The 19819-nt window shown below is 47.2% G+C and overlaps 1 protein-coding gene across 2 annotated transcripts in view; it reads left to right on the top strand.

The window, feature by feature from the left end:
- The first annotated feature begins 4595 nt into the window (after window positions 1-4595).
- The window catches only part of LOC147118521 (uncharacterized), a 96790-nt gene continuing 81566 nt past the window's right edge, over window positions 4596-19819 (top strand). The window contains exon 1 of one of the 2 annotated variants that reach the window (XM_085984469.1): window positions 4596-5807. In XM_085984469.1, the coding sequence (XP_085840595.1) occupies window positions 5241-5807 (567 nt within the window). In that variant the 5' untranslated portion in view covers window positions 4596-5240. Of the gene's footprint in view, window positions 5904-19819 lie in introns of both variants that reach the window. The other variant, XM_085984468.1, reaches the window with a different exon arrangement.

The following is a 19819-nucleotide window of genomic DNA, read 5'->3' as shown; positions in this document are numbered from 1 at the left end:
AGAGGAACTGATCTGGGATGACTTCGTAGCGGGCCACAGGTCCAACTACACCCGACAGCGACTGCTGGAGCAGAGTGACCTCACCCTCGACAAAGCCTCCGAAATCGCACTAACGCTGGACGCAGCCTACCGGGGCATGGATGCCTACTCCTCTGCACCGTGGACGCCGTGGGGAACAACAACCTGGGACACGGTAGGACAGCCCCATAGCACCGTGCCACCCCAGCCACAGCCCAACAACGGCCCAACCACCGCAGCAGTGTCCCAAAGCCAGACAGCAGTATCCCAAGGCCAGAAATGCTACTTCTGTGGCCAGGCCAAACACCCCAGAGTGTGCTGCCCAGCGAAGAATGCGACCTGCTCGGGCTGCGGGAAAAAGGGACACTATGCTAGTGTCTGCAAGGCCAGAGCCACCCCGAATGCCAGCAGCGCCACATGTGGGCTGTGTGAGCCGCCATCTTGGGCCCCCAACAGCGTCGCATGTGGGCCGTGCGGGCCGCCATCTTGGGCCTCCCCAGCCATGTGTGAACCACCGCAGCAGCAGCCATCTTGGACGACTCCAGCCTCATGGGAATCATGGACGCCGCCATCTTGGACACCAGCCGGGACGCAGCAGGCCGCCAATCCCCCCCCATCTGATACCCGCAGCGACACACCGACCCCTACGCTGGCCTCTGTTACGCTGGACCAAACGAGACCGCACCAACTAGCTCAGTCCAAAATGGACGTTAAGGTAAACGGCCATGCAATAAACTGCCTTTTTGACTCCGGGAGCGCAGAGAGCTTCATCCACCCCGACACGGTGCGGCGTTGCTCTCTCCCAGTCCTGCCTGCGCACCAGTGGATTTCTATGGCCGCCGAGTCCCAGTCAGCGGACATTGGCGGCTACTGTGTGGTGACACTAGTAGTAGACGGGACTGTGTTCAATAATTTTAAACTCCTGGTCCTGCCCCAACTTTGCGCTGCCGTTCTACTGGGGTTGGATTTCCAGTGCCACCTCAAAAGCGTTACGATGGCGTACGGTGGCCCCCTCCCCCCACTCACAGTCCGCAGCCAGCAGCCTCCAAATTGCCCGCCGCGCACCAGATGCAACCTCTCCACACGCAGAGTCCCACCCCCCCCACTGTTTGCTAACCTCACCCCCGACTGTAAGCCCATCGCCACAAAGAGCAGGCGATACAGAGCCGGGGACAGGGTTTTCATCAAAACCGAAGTGGAGCGACTCCTGAAGGAGGGGATTATTGAGGGCAGCTCCAGCCCCTGGCGAGCCCAGGTTGTGGTCGTTAAGACCGGCGAGAAACAACGCCTGGTCATCGACTACAGCCAAACAATAAACCGCTACACCCTGCTGGACGCCTACCCACTCCCCCGCATAGCTGACATGGTCAACCAGATCGCGCAGTACCGCGTCTTTTCAACCATTGACCTGAAATCAGCGTACCACCAGCTCCCCATCTGCCCTGAAGACCGCCAGTATACTGCTTTTGACACAAACGGCCGCCTCTATCACTTCCTTAGGGTTCCCTTTGGCGTTACCAACGGGGTCTCCATCTTCCAAAGGGAGATGGACCGGATGGTCGATCAAAACGCGCTGCAGGCCACTTTCCCTTACCTAGACAATGTGACCATCTGCGGCCATGACTTGCAGGACCACGACGCAAACCTCGAGAAATTCCTCCGCACCGCCCAACTCCTGAACCTGACATATAACAAGGAGGAGTGCATATTCCGCACAGACCGCCTCGCCATCATTGGCTGTGTTGTGGAACACGGGGTCATCGGTCCCGACCCGGACCGGATGCGTCCCCTTATGGAACTCCCACTGCCCCACTGCCTAAAAGCTCTGAAGAGGTGCCTAGGGTTTTTTTCCTACTACGCCCAGTGGGTCCCCTACTATGCAGACAAAGCTCGTCGGCTGATCAAATCCACCTCTTTTCCCCTGATGGCAGAGGCCCGCTTGGCCTTCCACTGTATCAAGGAGGACATTGCCAAAGCCACCATGCACGCAGTGGATGAATCCATCCCCTTCCAGGTGGAAAGCGATGCGTCCGACTTCGCTCTGGCCGCCACCCTTAATCAGGCGGGGAGACCTGTGGCATTCTTCTCACAAACCCTCCAGGGCCCGGAGACCAGACACTCCGCTATTGAGAAGGAGGCCCAGGCTATTGTGGAGGCTGTGCGTCATTGGAGGCACTACCTGGCCAGAAAACGATTTACCCTGCTCACTGACCAGCGTTCAGTTGCTTTTATGTTCAACAACAAGCAGAGGGGCAAAATCAAAAATGACAAGATCTTGAGGTGGAGAATCGAACTTTCCACCTACAATTACGAGATCTTGTACCGGCCTGGGAAGCTCAATGAACCCCCAGATGCCCTATCGCGTGGCACCTGCGCCAGCGCGCAGATCGATAGGCTGAGGGCCCTCCACAATGACCTCTGCCACCCGGGGGTCACCAGGTTCTTCCACTTCATCGAGGCCCGCAACCTGCCTTACCCCATTGAGGAGGTCAGGACCATGACCAAGAACTGCCAAGTCTGCGCTGAGTGCAAACCGCACTTTTATAGACCAGACAGAGCCCACCTGATAAAAGCCACTCGCCCTTTCAAACGACTGAGCGTCGATTTTAAAGGGCCTCTCCCCTCCTCCGACCGCAATGTGTACTTCCTCAACATCATTGACGAGTACTCCCGTTTCCTGTTCGCTATCCCCTGCCCGGACATGACCAGTGCCACGGTCATTAAATGTCTGAACAGCCTCTTCACCCTGTTCGGTTTCCCCAGCTATATCCATAGCGACCGGGGCTCATCATTTATGAGCGACAAACTCCGCCAGTATCTGCTCGCTAGGGGTATAGCCACAAGCAGGACCACCAGTTACAACCCCCGGGGGAACGGACAGGTGGAAAGAGAGAATGCAACAGTTTGGAAGGCCGCCCTACTAGCCTTAAAGTCTAGGGGCCTTCCGACCTCCCGCTGGCAGGAGGTGCTCCCCGATGCGTTCCACTCGACTCGGTCACTGCTCTGCACTGCCACCAATGCCACCCCTCATGAGAAAATGTTTGTCTTCCCAAGGAAGTCCACATCGGGGACAGCGTTACCGCCATGGCTGATGTCCCCAGGGCCGGTACTACTGAGAAGACACGTGAGGACCAATAAAACGGACCCTCTGGTCGAGAGGGTCGACCTCCTCCATGCCAACCCCCAGTACGCTTACATTGCGTACCCGGACGGGCGGGAGGACACAGTCTCCATACGAGACCTCGCACCCTCGGGGACCACTGTAACCCACTACCCATTACCACCCCCCCCACGACACCCTCGGGGACCGCTGTAACCCACTACCCATTACCACCACCCCCCACGACCCGACATCCAACCCCAGCAGCCGGCTCGCCTTGGACCGTCACCCACGAGGACTACACTCCAGTGCCCCAGCCTACACGGGACGCGACGCCGGAAGCTCCACCACCCCTGCCGTCGCCACGTCGATCACAGCGGCAGACAAGACCTCCGGAGAGACTCCAGTACACGAACTTTTAAATACACTTCACCTCGCCGGACTCATTTTTAAACAAGGGGTGAATGTGGTAAACCACTGTTATACCTGTCTGTATGTGTATGTGTATTCCACTAGGTACAGGTCTGGACATGCCTCGGCTGACTCCTCCCACTATTCCAGGTATATAAGTGACTACCTCCCAGTCCCTTAGTATTCTGGACGGGTCGACCACTCGAGACTAGACCTTCATTCTTTAGTTAATAAAAGCCTGGTTGTTACTCGCTTAACCTCAGTCTTTTGAGTAATTGATGGCGCATCAATCTCCAAATTTTTCCAGTTCTGATGAAGGGCCATCAACCTGAAACGTTAGCTCTTTCTCTCTCCACAGATGCCGTCTGACCTGCTGAATATTTCCAGCATTTTCTGTTTTTATTTCAGATTTCCAGCATCCGCAGTGTTTTGCTTTTATGTCATGGTAAACAACACTAGTCCCAGCAGCACAGATCACTGCGGGGCACCACTTCTCACTTTCTGCCACACCGAGAAATGTTCTTAAACTTCAACTTCTGATTTCTGTTTTGTAGCCAATTTTCCATCTGTTCTGCTACCCGGCCCTTGACTCCACACAGCCTGACCTTGCTCATCTTGTAAACCGTACGTACTGCAGACACACGGCACCAGTGGTGGAGCGGTTAGATGTTGAGACCTGTAGTAGGGGCGCTGATTAAGTGAATTTCTCTGTCCCCTGTGTTTAGAGGCATTGCCAGTGGTATTTTTAAACTCTTTCCATCTTTTAAAAACTCTTGTTGCCAGCTTATTTAACCCGTTAACAGCCTCTCAGATAGGACACACAAAAAATGAAGCCTCTAGAGTTTCCCTTTGAACAACAGTCATAAATTCGAGTTGAAAACTCATTTAGTGACTAAACCAGGCTGCGAGGAACGGGCCAGAGAAAAATGTTGGTAACGGAAAAGTGGCACCCAGTCAGGTTTCTGTATAATTTCTTGATTGATTTTGTTTATTTCCTCTTCGCCCACAAGCTCGATGGGATGATGTCCCTAATTGGAGCTTTCAATGGCGGGATGTATACCCAGAATCCACCGCGGGCAGAATATGTCCTATCAATGACTATAGGAGCCCAGTGCGCAGGCGCAGGACAGGGCATGTTCTGAGTATGCGCAGTGCGTGCGGTCTCATTGGTCTGAAGCGGAAGAGACGGTAGGAGATTGTGGGCTCGGGGAGGAATTGGACCCGCGGGTGAGCTGGGAAGCTTTATAAACATCCGATGTAGGTCTCAGGCCCCGAATAAGAGCCCACTGGCCCCGTATTTGCCCGGGCCGCCCGGGTCAGCGGGGTCACTGGCCGCCATCTTGGACAGGGCGGGATCACGGCGCATGTGCGGTTAACTTGAACAGGAACAGAGAGTGGGCGGGGCTTCAGGGTCCCAGTGACCAGGAAAGACAATCATTGACTTATTTATTTTATTCTCACTCTGCACACAGGGGTGTTTCACGATTTTCATAAAGGATTTCAGACATCAGTGTGACTGGAAAAGCACTGAGACACACACACCCGAGTGAGAGTGTTCCAGTGCACTGACTGTGGGAAGAGCTTTAACCAGTTACAGAGCCTGAAAAAACATCGCACCGTTCACAGCGAGGAGAAACCGTACACATGTTTTGTGTGTGGACGAGGCTTCAACTGATCATTCAACCTGGAGAGACACAAGGACACCCGCACCATGGAGAAACCCTGGAAATGTGGGGACTGCGGGAAGGGATTCAGGTGCCCATCCGAGCTGGAAACTCATCGACGCAGTCACGCTGGGGAGAGGCCGTTCACCTGCTCCGTGTGTGCGAAGGGATTCACTAAATTATCCCACCTTCTGACACACCAGCGTATTCACACTGGGGAGAGACCGTTCACCTGCTCCATGTGTCGGGAGGGATTCACTCACTCTACCACCCTGCGGATACATCAACTTGTTCACTCTGACAAGAGACCTTTTAAATGTTCAAAGTGTGAATTGAGCTTTAAAAGCACAAGTGGTCTGCTGAGACACCAACGCACTCACACCGGGGAGAGGCCGTTCACCTGCTCCGAGTGTGGGAAGGGATTCACTAATTCATCCCACCTGCTGATACACCAGCGAGTTCACACTGATGAGAGACCTTATCAATGCCCGGACTGCGGGAAGTGCTATAAAAGTTCCGGGGAACTGATGTGCCATCAACGTGCTCACACTGATGAGAGGCCGTTCAGGTGCTCTCATTGTGGGACTGGGTTCAGGCGATCATCTGAACTCACTGTACACCAGCGTACACACACTGGGGAGAGGCCGTTCACCTGCTCCGTGTGTGGGAAGGGTTTCACTCAGTCATGCCACCTCACTTCACACCAACTTGTTCACACCAGTAACAGACCTTTTCAATGTTCTAACTGTGAGAAGAGCTTTAAAAGGAGAAATGATCTGCTGAAGCACCAGCGAGTTCACAAGTGACTGCAGGGGTTGGATTCTGCTGTTATTGCTGCTGTTAATCACATCCAGAACTGAACCATATTCATTCTAACAGTTGGGGTGTGTTTCTGCTGACGTTAATAACCCCTGTAACTGGGCTGGAGTTTAATATTCTGGATATTTGTCAAATAAATCAGTTTTGCTTTAAACACCTTGTTGTGTATTTCTCGTCTCTCTTCACTGACAGCGAAGTCTCTGTGCGGGTTAATCTTGAGGCCTGTAAGAAATGTGTCCCAGCCGCTCTCTTCCATGGTTCACAGCTCCTAGGCACGGAACAGAAGGCTCCTTTACAACTGTGTTTAGAGTCAGGAAGAACAATGGTGAATGCTGGAAATGTGCTGTCAAGTCAGAGATTGGTGTAAAACTGCGATCTGTTCCCGACTGAAAGTGAAACGGCAGGTTTAAGTTTCCAGTCTAAAAATGACTGGCAATTATTCTATGAAGTTTTAACGTGTTTGACAGTCCTGAGTCTACCATTTTAAGGCAGGCATTAACCCATTTAAAATAAACCCGTTTAAAATAAATTGGTTAAAATCTGCTTTAAAATAGCAGACGGAGGAGTTCACAGTAGCCTGTTAACTGCTGGTACAATTATACAACAGACATTTGATCTCCAGATAAAGAAGGACCTGCAGCGTGTTTCCAGGAATTCCCTGTTTTATTGATGTGTGTGTGTTAGTCACCAGGATAACTAAAAATACACGACCCGGAACATCCATGGGGGTGCGATCCCGATAGTTACTCTGGGATCACTCCCGCTGTGGAACTCCACCACTGACCCTGCTGAAGGTTGTAGGCTCAGGGAGTGGGGCCTCCGGGAGTGGACTGTAGGAAAGCTGGGCTTCAGTATCCTGACAAATATATGCCGAGGAACCAGAGGAATCCTTACTGAGGAACCGTCTGGGGTTTTACCGGCCAGCGTAGGTCTAGGGGAGAATGATGCCTGACTCCCCGAACTGTCTTACATTGGATCCAGTTTGGATCAAGATGAATTCAGTTTACAGGAGAATAGGGATAAATATCACCCACAATAGAGGGAGTCAAAAGCAGCCATTGGAGAAGCTCAGAGATCTTTGGAAAAGAAGATGCTGCACAATTGTGGTAATAATTGCAAAAGCTTTTCCAGCTCCGTCAGGAGTCAGAAGACCATTAAAGTTGGTTTAAGGCCACTGAAAGACAGTTCAGGACAGATTGGAACAGATTCCCAGGCTGTGACAGAGCTGTTAAATGACTATTTCACATCAGTCTACGCTCCTGTGGGTGATGCTCAGATTCCAGCTGTGGGATGTGCTGTCGACCATATCATCGTTAATATTAAAATAGAAAGGGATTGTCATCTTGGATAAAATCTGAGATCTGAAATTAGATGGCGCTCCAGGCCCAGATGATATCCACCCAAGGGTGTTTAAAGAGATGGGACAGTACTCTGTGAGCCCCTTGCCCGTATCATCAACAGCTCCACAGAGTCAGGGATTGTTCCCTGAGATTGGAAGGTAGCTCACCTCGCTCCCATTTTGCAAATCGGGGACAGATCAGAGCCTGGGAACTACAGGCCCATCAGTGTGACCTCGATCACAGGGAAGATGCTTGAAGGGATCCTGAGAGATGCTGTTTGATGTATCCGGAAAGTGGACCTGGTGATATGCCAAGTCCACACTTAACCCTTTCCCCTGCGGAGCGGACTAAGTGATATACAAAGTCAACGCTCACTATGTACGGATTACAGACTTCGATTGGAGGTTCAAAACGGCCTTTATTCACAGGCCTGGGGGAAACCTTCTGAGACCCTTTTCAGATCCGACTCCACCGAAAGTTTAGTGAGTTACATTTTTATACATAATCTTATCAATCACATCCTGCCCTAGGGGCGGGTACAAATCTATCAATCATAGTCTCTAGTATTCCATTATATCCATTGCTTCTACCGCGTGACATTTTTACGCTTCTCCCCACATCCCACAGTTAATCATGTTTTTTGCTTGTTTGACTTATTCCAACTCCTTTATCACCGTGGCCTTCTTATCTATTCTTGTAGCCTGGAGCCACAGTCATCCATTGTCCCTGCCAGATGGTCCGGCTCAGTAACATGTTTTCACAAGATAACAGTTCTTGTTCAATCAGCCTACTGTTCCGAACTATCTCTGCAAAGCACAGATTCTGACCTTGTAACCTGGTCATGTTACTTCTGCAAGGCAAGCATATTTGTAATTAGTTCCACCAGACCTTGATGTAAGCCATTTTGTCTTTTAGACAACCATGTTGTAGCTTCACAAACAAGCGAAGGTCGCCTTGTTACTCAATTCTGATGTATGTTATCTTGTATGTGTGCTACCCTGCCTGGCTGAACAGGCATCTTCCCCAATCTTCCCACAAGCTGCAGTTGGCTTCGCAGTTTAATTTCCCATCACCTCAAGCTTAGCTGGATAAATACAATAAATACAGACCTATATACCGTTTAACTCAGGGTATGAATTAATTCACTACCTCCACCCTGTACACTGGTGCTGCATTATACATATTCTAACATAAACTAAAGTATAATATTAATTTGTTTACTGCGGTCCCCCCTTATGGCCCATTGGTCACCTTGACCCAATATGGCCAATATGCTACAGTTTAAGATTGTTTGCTATGAGTTCCCGTCGCCCTGGTGGTACCAGCCCAGGGTGTCTAGTCCTCATACTTCCACAATCCTAAACATAGTTTTCATAATAATTCTTCTCATGCCCTACCCCTTGTTTGTTAGTGGTTAGCAACAGTCTTTCTTTCTCTCCTTCCTTCTTTATTTGTTTGGTTACGGCTTGTGCAAGGTTTCGGTTCTTCCGCCACCGGCAATATCCACAAAGTAGTAACAAAAGGATCATTAATACGGCACCTTGCACAACTACCAACACGTGTGATATGATCCTTATCCAGGGGTGAATATCGACATTTAGCCCCCAGTTCCAGATCTTGTTATACCAAGGCCGTTCCCTTAGGTCATTTTCGATGTCGCTTAGTTGCATTTTCAGATCACCCTCTATTTTATGATAATGTTTTAAGATCTCCCTCATTTCTTGCTGTAGTTTCTTCCACTTCTCTTGTTCCCATAATTTAGGAATTGCCTTTGGTTCTGGTATAACATAAGTTTCAATTATCCCATTAAGCTCAGTATTGTTAAGGGAAAAGCTTTTCTCTTCTTGTGGTCTTGGTGGGTGTATATATTGGTGCCCTATCTGCGTAGGTATCTTTGGATCAAAACAAAAGTTTGGTTGGGGAATGGGACAAGTCAGATCTTGATATTCATATTTTTGTTTAGCGGTGGTGACACAAAATGTCCCGTTGTCCCCTGGTGCTACCCTTGTCCGGTGCATCCCCTTTGGGTGTACCTCAAGGGTGCAATTGGTGGTTTTTGTAAATCCACACTCGACTGTGTCTCCCTCGGTGGGGGGGTGGGGGGCGTGTTCACATCCATGCCTTTCCCTTGTGGTGGCACCCGTCCACTACCACCCCGCTTAAGGTTCCATTCTTCTGGTTATTATCTTCATCCCTTTCCCAAAGTGCCTTGGTGGGGATATCATGATATTTAACCCAACTCTCCCTGTGTACCGCTCCTATATTAATCATGTCGTATAGAGGCTGTCCCTCTCCTGGGAGTTGTGGGATGGCCAGTACAAAGCCAATCACCTTAGTCGAAGGGGTCAGACAATTGCCTGCCCTATACACTTGTCCCATCTTATGCCCTTTACATAGGCTTTTATTTGTGTCAATCCAAGGTTCCAGATCCTCATTAGTAATCCAATCAGGGATCTGTCCATTATTCATTTGCTTCACGTTATGCTGAACATTCGATAGTAGCCATGAGCCATACATGGCACATACTAATTCCTTATGGGTTTGGCGAGATGCATTGTTAAGTCGATCAATAATTGTATTGATTGTTTCTGCATGGGGGGCTACTATCTCTTCCACCCCCAACAATTGTGTTGTCGTTTGTTTTCCTGCCAGTGCCAATTGCTGGCTATTTCCGGTAGCTTGTTTTAGTAACTTCTCTATCTTTGCTTGTAGTTCTTCTACTCCTTCGTTTACTCCTTCTATGTCCTGGCTATTAATTGTTGCTAACCCGGCCGCATACCCTGCTCCGGCCATTTCCAATATTCCCCGTTTCTTACGTCTCTGTAAGATAGATTTTCCCTGTGGACCCTCTAATTGTTTTACCCACAGGGAGTCCCATAATTGTTTTGTATGATTGTTACACATCGCGGGCATCTCAAAAGTACTCATATTAATAGCAAGCTTAATAACTCTATGTGTTACACTAAAATACACCTCATCTTGTGTTTTTCTCATTATTAAACCCCCTGGTGCTTCTTTTTCCATTGACGGGCAAGTTAGTGGGGTTGTGGATGGTGGCGGGATGGTTGTTGTACTTGTTATGTCTTCCACACAGAAGGTGCCGTTTAAACACGCGCCCCATTGTCCGGGGATCATCTTAACCACACACTCCAGTGGTAGCTCGCGTGATCCATCAACGTATCTGATCCCCCTACCACTCTCATCGTATGTACAGATTTCATTACTACATACTGTAAATCCTGCTGGACAGTGCCTTTCTCGCTCTTTATTCCCAACAGACTCAGGGCGTGTACTTAACCATAAAATCCCAAGTTGCTCACGCCTCCCACTAGACTCAGCACTTGTACTTAGCCATATAATCCCGATGAGAGCGCGAACGATGCTCCACTTCACCTTCCTACAAGTTTATCGTTCCTGTAAAGATAGCAAAGGGGCCAGTCGTCACCAGCCGATTAGGATTATTCTATTCTTATTTGTTCTATCAGTTGTACATCTTGTTCGTTTCTTGGTCTGTGGCTCTGTTTCCAGATATACTTGAAGATGCAAATCATGGTGCAAATATTAACATCATGCACAGCCCTATCATTAATATATGTAGAAACTCCCCTTCCCATTCTTTATACCTTCTAGCATACTCCTCACTCTCCTCAAAAGGCACCATCTCTGGTTACTCATTGTCTTTGTTATATATCTTTAACTGAGTCCAGTGCTTCCACCTTCCTTTACCCGTTCCGGACTCATCTATACAAGCGCATGTGTCACTGTTCATCAATACCTCGTAGGGTCCTGACCATCTGGGTGCTAGCCCTGGTTTGGCTGGTATTATTTTTGCCATCACCTTGCTACCTACAGCTGGGACCTCCTTCTGGTCGTCCCGTGTATCCTGTTCTAGATCCCGTATAATCTGTTGGTCTTTGGCCTCATGTCTGAGAGCGTGTAATTGCAAACACAATTGTTTAATAACTCTCCTAATTCTATCCTTTAGGGGACCTACATCCTCACCCCTGGTAGTGACTCCTTCCGGCAGTGTCATTGCTCGTCCGGTCATTAGTTCAAAAGGTGTCGGCCCCGTAGTTCTATTCAGAGTTGCTCTAAGTCTCATCAGTATACTCGGGAGTAACTCTGCCCATCCCTTCCCTGTGTCTTCTACTGCTTTAGCTAAGGATAATTTCAAAGTCCGGTTCATCCTTTCCACCATCCCTGAACTCTGAGGGTGGTATGGTATGTGGAACCTTTGTCTGATACCTAACAATCCACATGTTTCCTTTATAACCTTCCCTGTAAAGTGTGTTCCCTGGCCTGAATCAATCTGCAGCGGGACCCCCCATCGTGGTACGACCTCCTCTGCCATTATTAGTGCTACTGTTGTTGCCGTACAATCTCTAGTGGCGAATGCTTCAACCCATCTAGTAAATTGATCTATTATTACCAAACAGTACATTTTCCCCTTTGATTTCGGTAGAGGTCCAGTAAAGTCTATCTGCAACTTCTCCCATGGGCCTCTTGGTCTCGGCTGATGTCCCCACTTTACCTTGACAGGTTTCCCTATGTTGTACTGTACACATATGGGGCAGTGTCTCCAGAATCTGTCCACAGCTTGTTTCATTCCGGGCCACCACCAGCATCGCTGGAGGTTGTTTAACATATTGGATATACCTGTGTGTTGTCTACCATGGTACAATCCCATTAATTCTTGTTGTATACAGTTTGGTGTACATATTTGCTGCTCTTTCCTCCATATTCCCCCCGCCCTTTCTCTTGCACCTCTTCGTTCCAATAGCTGCTTCTCCTGGGATTCTTCGTTATGTAATTTGGATATGTCTATATCCTCTGGTAATGCAGTTATAGCAGCTATGTCCATCTGCGTTTCTTGTTCTGTTTCAATCTTGTTTACCGCTGCAATCTGTTGCTCTACCATTTTTCTGCCTGCACGATCCGCGGCTCTATTTCCCTTTTCTGTGGGGGAATTCCCTCGCTGATGTGCTTTTACCTTCACTACCATCGTTTCCGTGGGTAACCCTGAGGCGGCTACCTATCTCTTTACTAAGCCCTCATGCTGTATGGGTTTGCCCCCCGACACAATGTACCCCCTTCTACTCCAGGCTGCCATATAATCATATATTATGCCAAAAGCATAGCGGCTATCGGTATAGATATTCACCCATTTTCCTGCTGCCAATTTTAATGCCTCTGTCAATGCCGTTAACTCGGCAACTTGTGCTGAACTATCCCCTGGTAATCTTCCTTCCCTCTGGACGGTGCCGTTTCCCGTCACCACAGCCCAACCTGTTCGTGGTGTTCCGTTAGCATATTTACGGGACCTGTCCACGTATAGCTCTAGGTCTGCCTCTGTCAAAGGTAATTCCCTGATCCTGTCTACATGCTCTAATTCTTCTGCACTGGTGTAACAGTGTTCCTCTCCTTCCATTCCCATCATAGATGCGGGGTTCTGGCTCATGTCTCTAACTATCTGTATAGATTTATCTTTGGGTAACAGGACAGCCTTCTGGCCATTTGAGATGGTGTTGCAATTAGTTTACAAGATAACTTCCATTTATCAAATCATAATTTTCCTTCTATCACTGTGGGGAAATATTAACTTAACATTAAGAAACTTAAATTTAATAATGACCAATATCTTTAAATTTCATTCAGTAATACTGAAGTTGTTGCTTGGTGAATTTAAACAGCTGTCGGTGGAAAGGGTTAACTCCTTTGCAGGCTTTTGAAGGTGGAGCAAAACATTATCAGACGCATGAAATTGCGTCACTTCACGTAACTTAAAAAAAAATTCCCGATCGAAAAAGACAGTTGTGTTTTCACACTTTATCTAAACACGAACACTTGGGCTTCATTGGTCAGATTCCCTTTCTCAGCTGCCCGCTTGGCTGCCTCGTCTGCCATGCATTGCCCTGTTGGTGTCAGTCAGTAATCTTCTTGTGTGCTTTAGTTTATTATTGGGCACTCTTGGGGTAGGAGAGAGGCTCCTACTAATTCCTTGATTATATTCTCGTGTCTTATGGGTCCTCCTCCTGATGTCATATATCCTCGCCTACTCCAGGCTACCATGTAATTAGGCACCACCCCAAAGGCATACCGACTATCTGTATATGTTTACACTTTTTCCTTCGGCTAACCTCAGGGCTTCAATGAGAGCCACCAAGTTTGCTGCCTGAGCCAATAGGCTTCCTTCTAGCCGACTTTCCCTTTTAACCTCTCCGTTGCCATTGTAATGATCCTTACTGTGGTAGTTATAGATGTGGAATGGCCTATTCTGGTCTGGTAATCCCAGGGCAGGAGCACTTACGAGGGCTTGTTTCACTTTACAAATGCTGTTTCATGGCCGGGGCCCAGTCCACCAGCTCCTGGGATGGTTCCCCCCCCCCCCCACTTTGATCAAATCCTGTATAGGCTAAGCCATTTCTGCATATTCTGGGATAAAGTTCCGGTAATAATTAAATAGCACTAGTACCTGCTTGAGCCCCTCCCTCCCCCCCCCCTCTCTGGCGCGGTCCCTTCCTGCTGCCATCTCTAGCTGCTTGTAAGTACGGGAGAATGTGAGAAATCAAAGCACGCAGCCAGTGGTTGCATGCTGCTCCTGCTAGCTTTTCTCTTGGTCCTAGTGCCCCTCCCATCCGTCTTCGGGCATTTGTCTCTTCCCTTGTGTTATTATGTATCCTAGGTAGATTATTTCGTCCTTCCCTACCTGTAGCTTTCTAGGGTTCACCTTTAGTCCCACATTCTGTAGGGCACCCAGTACTGTTGTCAATTAAATATTGTAAAGGGACCTGCCACTATCGGATGTTCTTGCGGAGTGGAGTTATCTTATTCAATGTGGTCTACACAAATTTACATGAACCAGAATTTCACCATGGCCACAATGAAAATCTGGTTTTAATAGGTTAATTAACCTCATAGCTCCAATTTAATCCAGATCAATTTTTTTTTAACTAACCAGTATCACTTGAAAAAAGAAAGAAGCAATTTTTAACAAAGAAACAATCACTCATGCCTTGTAAATATTCAAATTCATTTTCTTCCAGGCACATTGGCAACTGTAACTTCAAGGCTGAAGCTTATCTTTTGTAAAACAGTGAACAGACAAAACAAAACAAAATAGCACATTCTTGCAGAAAACAGTAAATTATGTCATATTTCTTATTGTCCTTTCTTCAGATGGCTTTCCAAAATACTGTAAAAACATTGAATATAACTGGAGAAAAATTAGTTTTGCAACATTTAAACAAATCAAATCAAACTGCTTTGGAAGATTTCACCATAGCAACTGCGACTCCAAGGTTAAATCTTAGACTGAAACTTAATCTTTTGTTAAACAAATTGTTTTTGTTCTTCTCAGTTTTTACACACCAGCTTAACTTAAATTAGTTCAAAGTTTTTTTTCAATTCTGGGGGCACAATCTTATTTGCACATTCTTAAAACTTCCAAAATCCAAGACAAGACAAAAGAGATAAACATTTTTAACACAGAAGTGGGTGGAGCTAAAACAAACATGACAGAATCTTTCTTTTAAAGACAGACTTTCAGACAAAAGAAATACTGTAACTTCTTAAACATTCATAGTCAGGACAAGTTTCACACTTTAACACACATTCTCATACAAACTGAAATTCTAGCATATTTTTAAGGTTCCTTTCACTCAGCAAATCTTGTGTTTTATTTGTCTCGGCACAGATGTTAATAACTTCCATGTTGGTAAAGCTTTAAGTTTATCTTTTTATTCCTTTTTAAATCAGTGACTCAGCAGCTTTTCCCGGCTTTCCAAATCCCTGTTTTTTTTTCTTCCTTTGCTGAGTTTTCAAATTGGTTAGCCTGCAAATTAGATCTTTTTCCGTCTTTATCTCTCCCTTCTGTTTCAATTCCTTACATTGTTTCTGGTAACAAGCTAAGATTACCATTCCCCCTTTTCCCTCTTTATCTTTGGTTTGTCCCCTCCACCAAGTCCTTTGTCTTTCTGCACTGTCTTCGGGATCCCACCCTTTCTTTTTCATCGTTTCAATGAGTTTCTGATTTTTATCTGCTGCACAGCGAGTGAGAGAGACGGGATCTCCCAAGGAGACAGTCCCTCCTCCTTTATCTCTGCATTCTTTTTAGGCATTCTATATAACTTCCGACTTACTTCTCAATGGTTCTTATGTTACGCTATCATTCACCCACACACACTTATTTTGCACACACTCACTCGGCACGGGATCACGATCCTGTGGTGTTTATAGTTCCCTACACCTACCTGATCCTGGCTGTCACGTGGAACTACATCCTCTTAATTCGGGCTCAGGCTAGGAGTTTGGGATAGTCAATCACCGTTGTCCGTGTCGATCACCCCGTGACTCCCAAGGATCAATATTCATAGGACTTTACCACCTATTTAGCCGCCTTCCTGGCTTAGAGGATTCGCCGCCTCCTGGCTTAGAGAATTTGCCACCTCCTGGCTTTGCCGCCTTCCCGGCGTAGAGGATTTGCCACCTCCCGGCTTTGCCACCTTCCCGGCTGAGAAGATTTGCCACCTCCTGGCTTTGCCGCCTTCCCGGCTTAGAGGATTTGCCACCTCCCGGCTTTGCCACCTTCCCGGCTTAGAGGATTTTGCCACCTTCCCGGCTTAGAAACATAGAAGATAGGAGCAGGAGTAGGCCATTCGGCCCCTCGAGCCTGCTCCGCCATTCACTGCGATCATGGCTGATCATCCAAATTCGGTACCCGGTCCCTGTTTTCTCCCCATACCCCTTGATCCCTTTAGCCTTGAGAAATATATCCAACTCCTTCCTGAATATATTTAATGAATTGGCCTCTACTGCCTTCTGTGGTAGAGAATTCCACAGGTTCACCACTCTCTGGGTGAAGAACTTCCTCCTCATTTCTGTCCTAAATGGCCTACCCCTTATCCTTAGACTGTGACCCCTGGTTCTGGACTCCCCGACCATCGGGAACATCCTTCCAGCATCTAGTCTGCCCAGTCCTGTTAGAATTTTATAAGTTTCGATGAGATCCCCTCTCATTCTTCTAAACTCCAGCGAGTACAAGCCCAATCAATCCAATCTCTCTTCATACATCATTCCTGCCATCCCAGGTATCAGCCTGGTGAATCTTCGCTGAACTCCTTCCATGGCAAGAACATCCTTCCTCAGATAAGGCGACCAAAACTGCACACAATACTCAAGGTGTGGTCTCACCAAGGCCCTGTACAACTGCAGAAAGACATCCTTGTTCCTGTACTCAAACCCTCTCGCTACGAAGGCCAACATACCATTTGCCTTCTTAACCGCCTGCTGCACCTACATGCTTACCTTCAGCAACTGGTGCACAAGGACACCCAGGTCTCGTTGCACTTCCCCTTCTCCCAATCTATTGCCATTCAGATAATAATCTGCCTTCCTATTTTTGCTACCAAAGTGGATAAAACCTCACATTTATCCACGTTATATTGCATCTGCCATGCTTCTGCCCAATCACCCAACCTGTCCAAATCATAAGGAGTTTCTCGACATCCTCCTCACAGCACACAGCTTTGTGTCATCTGCAAATTTGGAGATATTACATCTAGTTCCCTTGTCTAGATCATTAATATATATTGTGAATAGCTGGTGTCCAAGGACCGATCCCTGCGGTACCCCACTAGTCACTGCCTGCCACTCGGAAAAAGACCCATTTATTGCAACTCTTTGCTTCCTGTCTGCCAACCAGTTCTCTGTCCAAGTCAATACCTTGCCCCCAATCCCATGTGCCTTAATTTTACATGCTAATCTGTTATGCGGGACCTTATTGAAAGCCTTCTGAAATTCCAAATACACCACATCCACTGGTTCTCCCTTATCTATGTTACCAGTTACATCCTCAAAAAAGATTCGTCAAGCACGATTTACCCTTTGTAAATCCATGTTGACTTTGTCTGATCCTGTCACTGTTTTCCAAGTGCTCTGCTATTACATCTTTTATAATGGATTTTCCCCACTACCGATGTCAGGCTGTAATTCCCCGTTTTCTCTCTACCAGCTTTTTTGAATAGTGGGGTAACATTAGCTACCCTCCAATCCATGGGTACTGTTCCAGATTCCATCGAATGTTGGAAGATGATCAGCAATGCATCTACTATTTCTAGGACCACTTCCTTAAGTACCCTAGGATGTAGATTATCAGGCCCTCGGGATTTATCGGCCTTCAATCCCATCAATTTCCTTAACACCATTTCCCTACAAATACTGATTTCTTTCAGTTCCTCCCTTTCATCAGACCTTATGTTCCCCAACATCTCTGGGAGGTTATTTGTGTCCTCCTTTGTGAAGACAGAACCAAAATATATATTTAATTGGTCTGCCATTTCTTTGTTCCCCATTATAAATTCCCTGGATTCTGACTGCAAGGGACCTACGCTTGACTTCACCAATCTTTTTCTCTTCACTTATCTATAAAAGCTTTTACAGTCAGTTTTTATGTTCCCTGCAAGCTTACTCTCATATTATATTTTCCCCTTCGTAATTAATCCCTTTGTCCTCCTTTGTTGAATACTAAACTGCTCCCAATCCTCAGGTTTACTGCTTTTTCTGGCCAATTTATATGTCCTGTCCTTGGACCTTATGCTATCCCTAATTTCCCTTGTTAGTTACGGTTGAGGATTTGCCGCCTTCCCGGCTTATCAGACCGCACCCCTTTCTCGAGTCTGTCTCCCTATGTCCTTTTAATCGCAGACCTACTGATTCTCACAGGACGTTCTGAGCTTTCTAATTTATGGGTGGTAATTTAAATGTACTCACCTTTCTTAGCTCAACGTTCCCGTGGGACTGGCCAGTGTCTGCGATCCTGCCGACTACGCCAATTGATGTAAGCTACAGGCGGACCAAGTGATATATAAGGTCGATGCTTAGCTATAGTACAGATGACAGACTTTGAGTGATGGTTATAAACGGTCTTTATTCACAGGCCCGGGGAGAACCTTCTGAGACCCTTCTCAGATCCGACTCCACCGAAAATTTAGTGAGTTACATTTTTATACATAATCTTAGCAGTCATATCCTGCCCTAGGGGCGGGTACAAATCTACCAATCATAGTCTCTAGTATTCCATTATATCCATTGCTTCTCCCCATATCCTGCAGTTAATCATGTTGTTTGCTTGTTTGACTTATTCCAACTCCTCTGTCATCATGGCTTTTTTCTTATCTACTCTTGTAGCCTGGTGCCAAAGTCGTCCATTGTCCCTGCCAGATAGTCCGGCTCAGTAACATGTTTTCACGAGATGACAAGGTTCCACACAAAAGATTACTGATCAAGATAAGAAATCACGGGGTTGGGGGTAATATACTGGCATGGGTGGAAGATTGGCTATCTAACAGAAAACAAAGAGTTGGGATAAATGGTTCATTCTCGGGCTGGCAATCAGTAACTAGTGGTGTTCCGCAGGGGTCAGTGCTGGGACCCCAACTCTTTACAATTTACAATCTATATTAACGATTTGGAGGAAGGGACCGAGTGCAACATATCCAAGTTTGCCGACGATACAAAGATGGGAGGGAAAGCAGTGAGTGAGGAGGACATAAAAAACCTGCAAAAGGACATAGACAGGCTAAGTGAGTGGGCAGAGATTTGGCAGATGCAATATAATGTTGGAAAGTGTGAGGTTATGCACTTTGGCAGAAAAAATCAAAGAGCAAGTTATTATCTAAATGGAGAGAAACTGCAAAGTGCTACAGTACAAAGGGATCTGGGGGTCCTGGTGCATGAAACACAAAAAGTTAGTATGCAGGTGCAGCAGGTGATCAGGAAGGCCAATGGAATCTTGGCTTTTATTGCAAGGGGGATGGAGTATAAAAACAGGGTAGACTTGCTGCAGTTATATAGGGTATTGGTGAGGCCACACCTGGAATACAGCGTGCAGTTTTGGTTTCCATATTTAAGAAAAGATATACTTGCTCTCGAGGCGGTTCAGAGAAGGTTCACTCGGTTGATTCCGGAGATGAGGGGGTTGACGTATGAGGAAAGGTTGAGTAGGTTGGGACTCTACTCATTGGAGTTCAGAAGAATGAGAGGAGATCTTATTGAAACATATAAGATTGTGAGGGGGCTTGATCGGTTGGATGCGGTGAGGATGTTTCCACTGATGGGTGAGACTAGAACTAGGGGGCATAATCTAAGAATAAGGGGCTGCCCTTTCAAAACCGAGATGAGGAGAAACTGCTTCACTCAGAGGGTGGTGAATCTATGGAATTTGCTACCCCAGAGAGCTGCGGAAGCTGCAACATTAAATAAATTTAAAATGGAGATAGACAGTTTCCGAGCAGATAAGGGAATTAGGGGTTATGGGGAGAGGGCAGGGAAGTGGACGTGAGTCTACATTTGGATCAGCCATGATCCTATTGAATGGTGGAGCAGGCCCGAGGGGTCGTATGGCCTACTCCTGCTCCTACTTCTTATGTTCTTATGTAACAGTTCTTGTTCAATCGGCCTACTGGTCCGAA

This window comes from Somniosus microcephalus, chromosome 4 (genome assembly GCF_052327205.1).
Source record: "Somniosus microcephalus isolate GS21.2 chromosome 4, FLI_Smic_1.0, whole genome shotgun sequence".
Classification (NCBI taxonomy): Eukaryota; Metazoa; Chordata; class Chondrichthyes; order Squaliformes; family Somniosidae; genus Somniosus; species Somniosus microcephalus.
The sequence above is the reverse complement of the archived record's forward strand: the minus strand, read 5'-3'. Positions and strand labels throughout refer to the sequence as shown.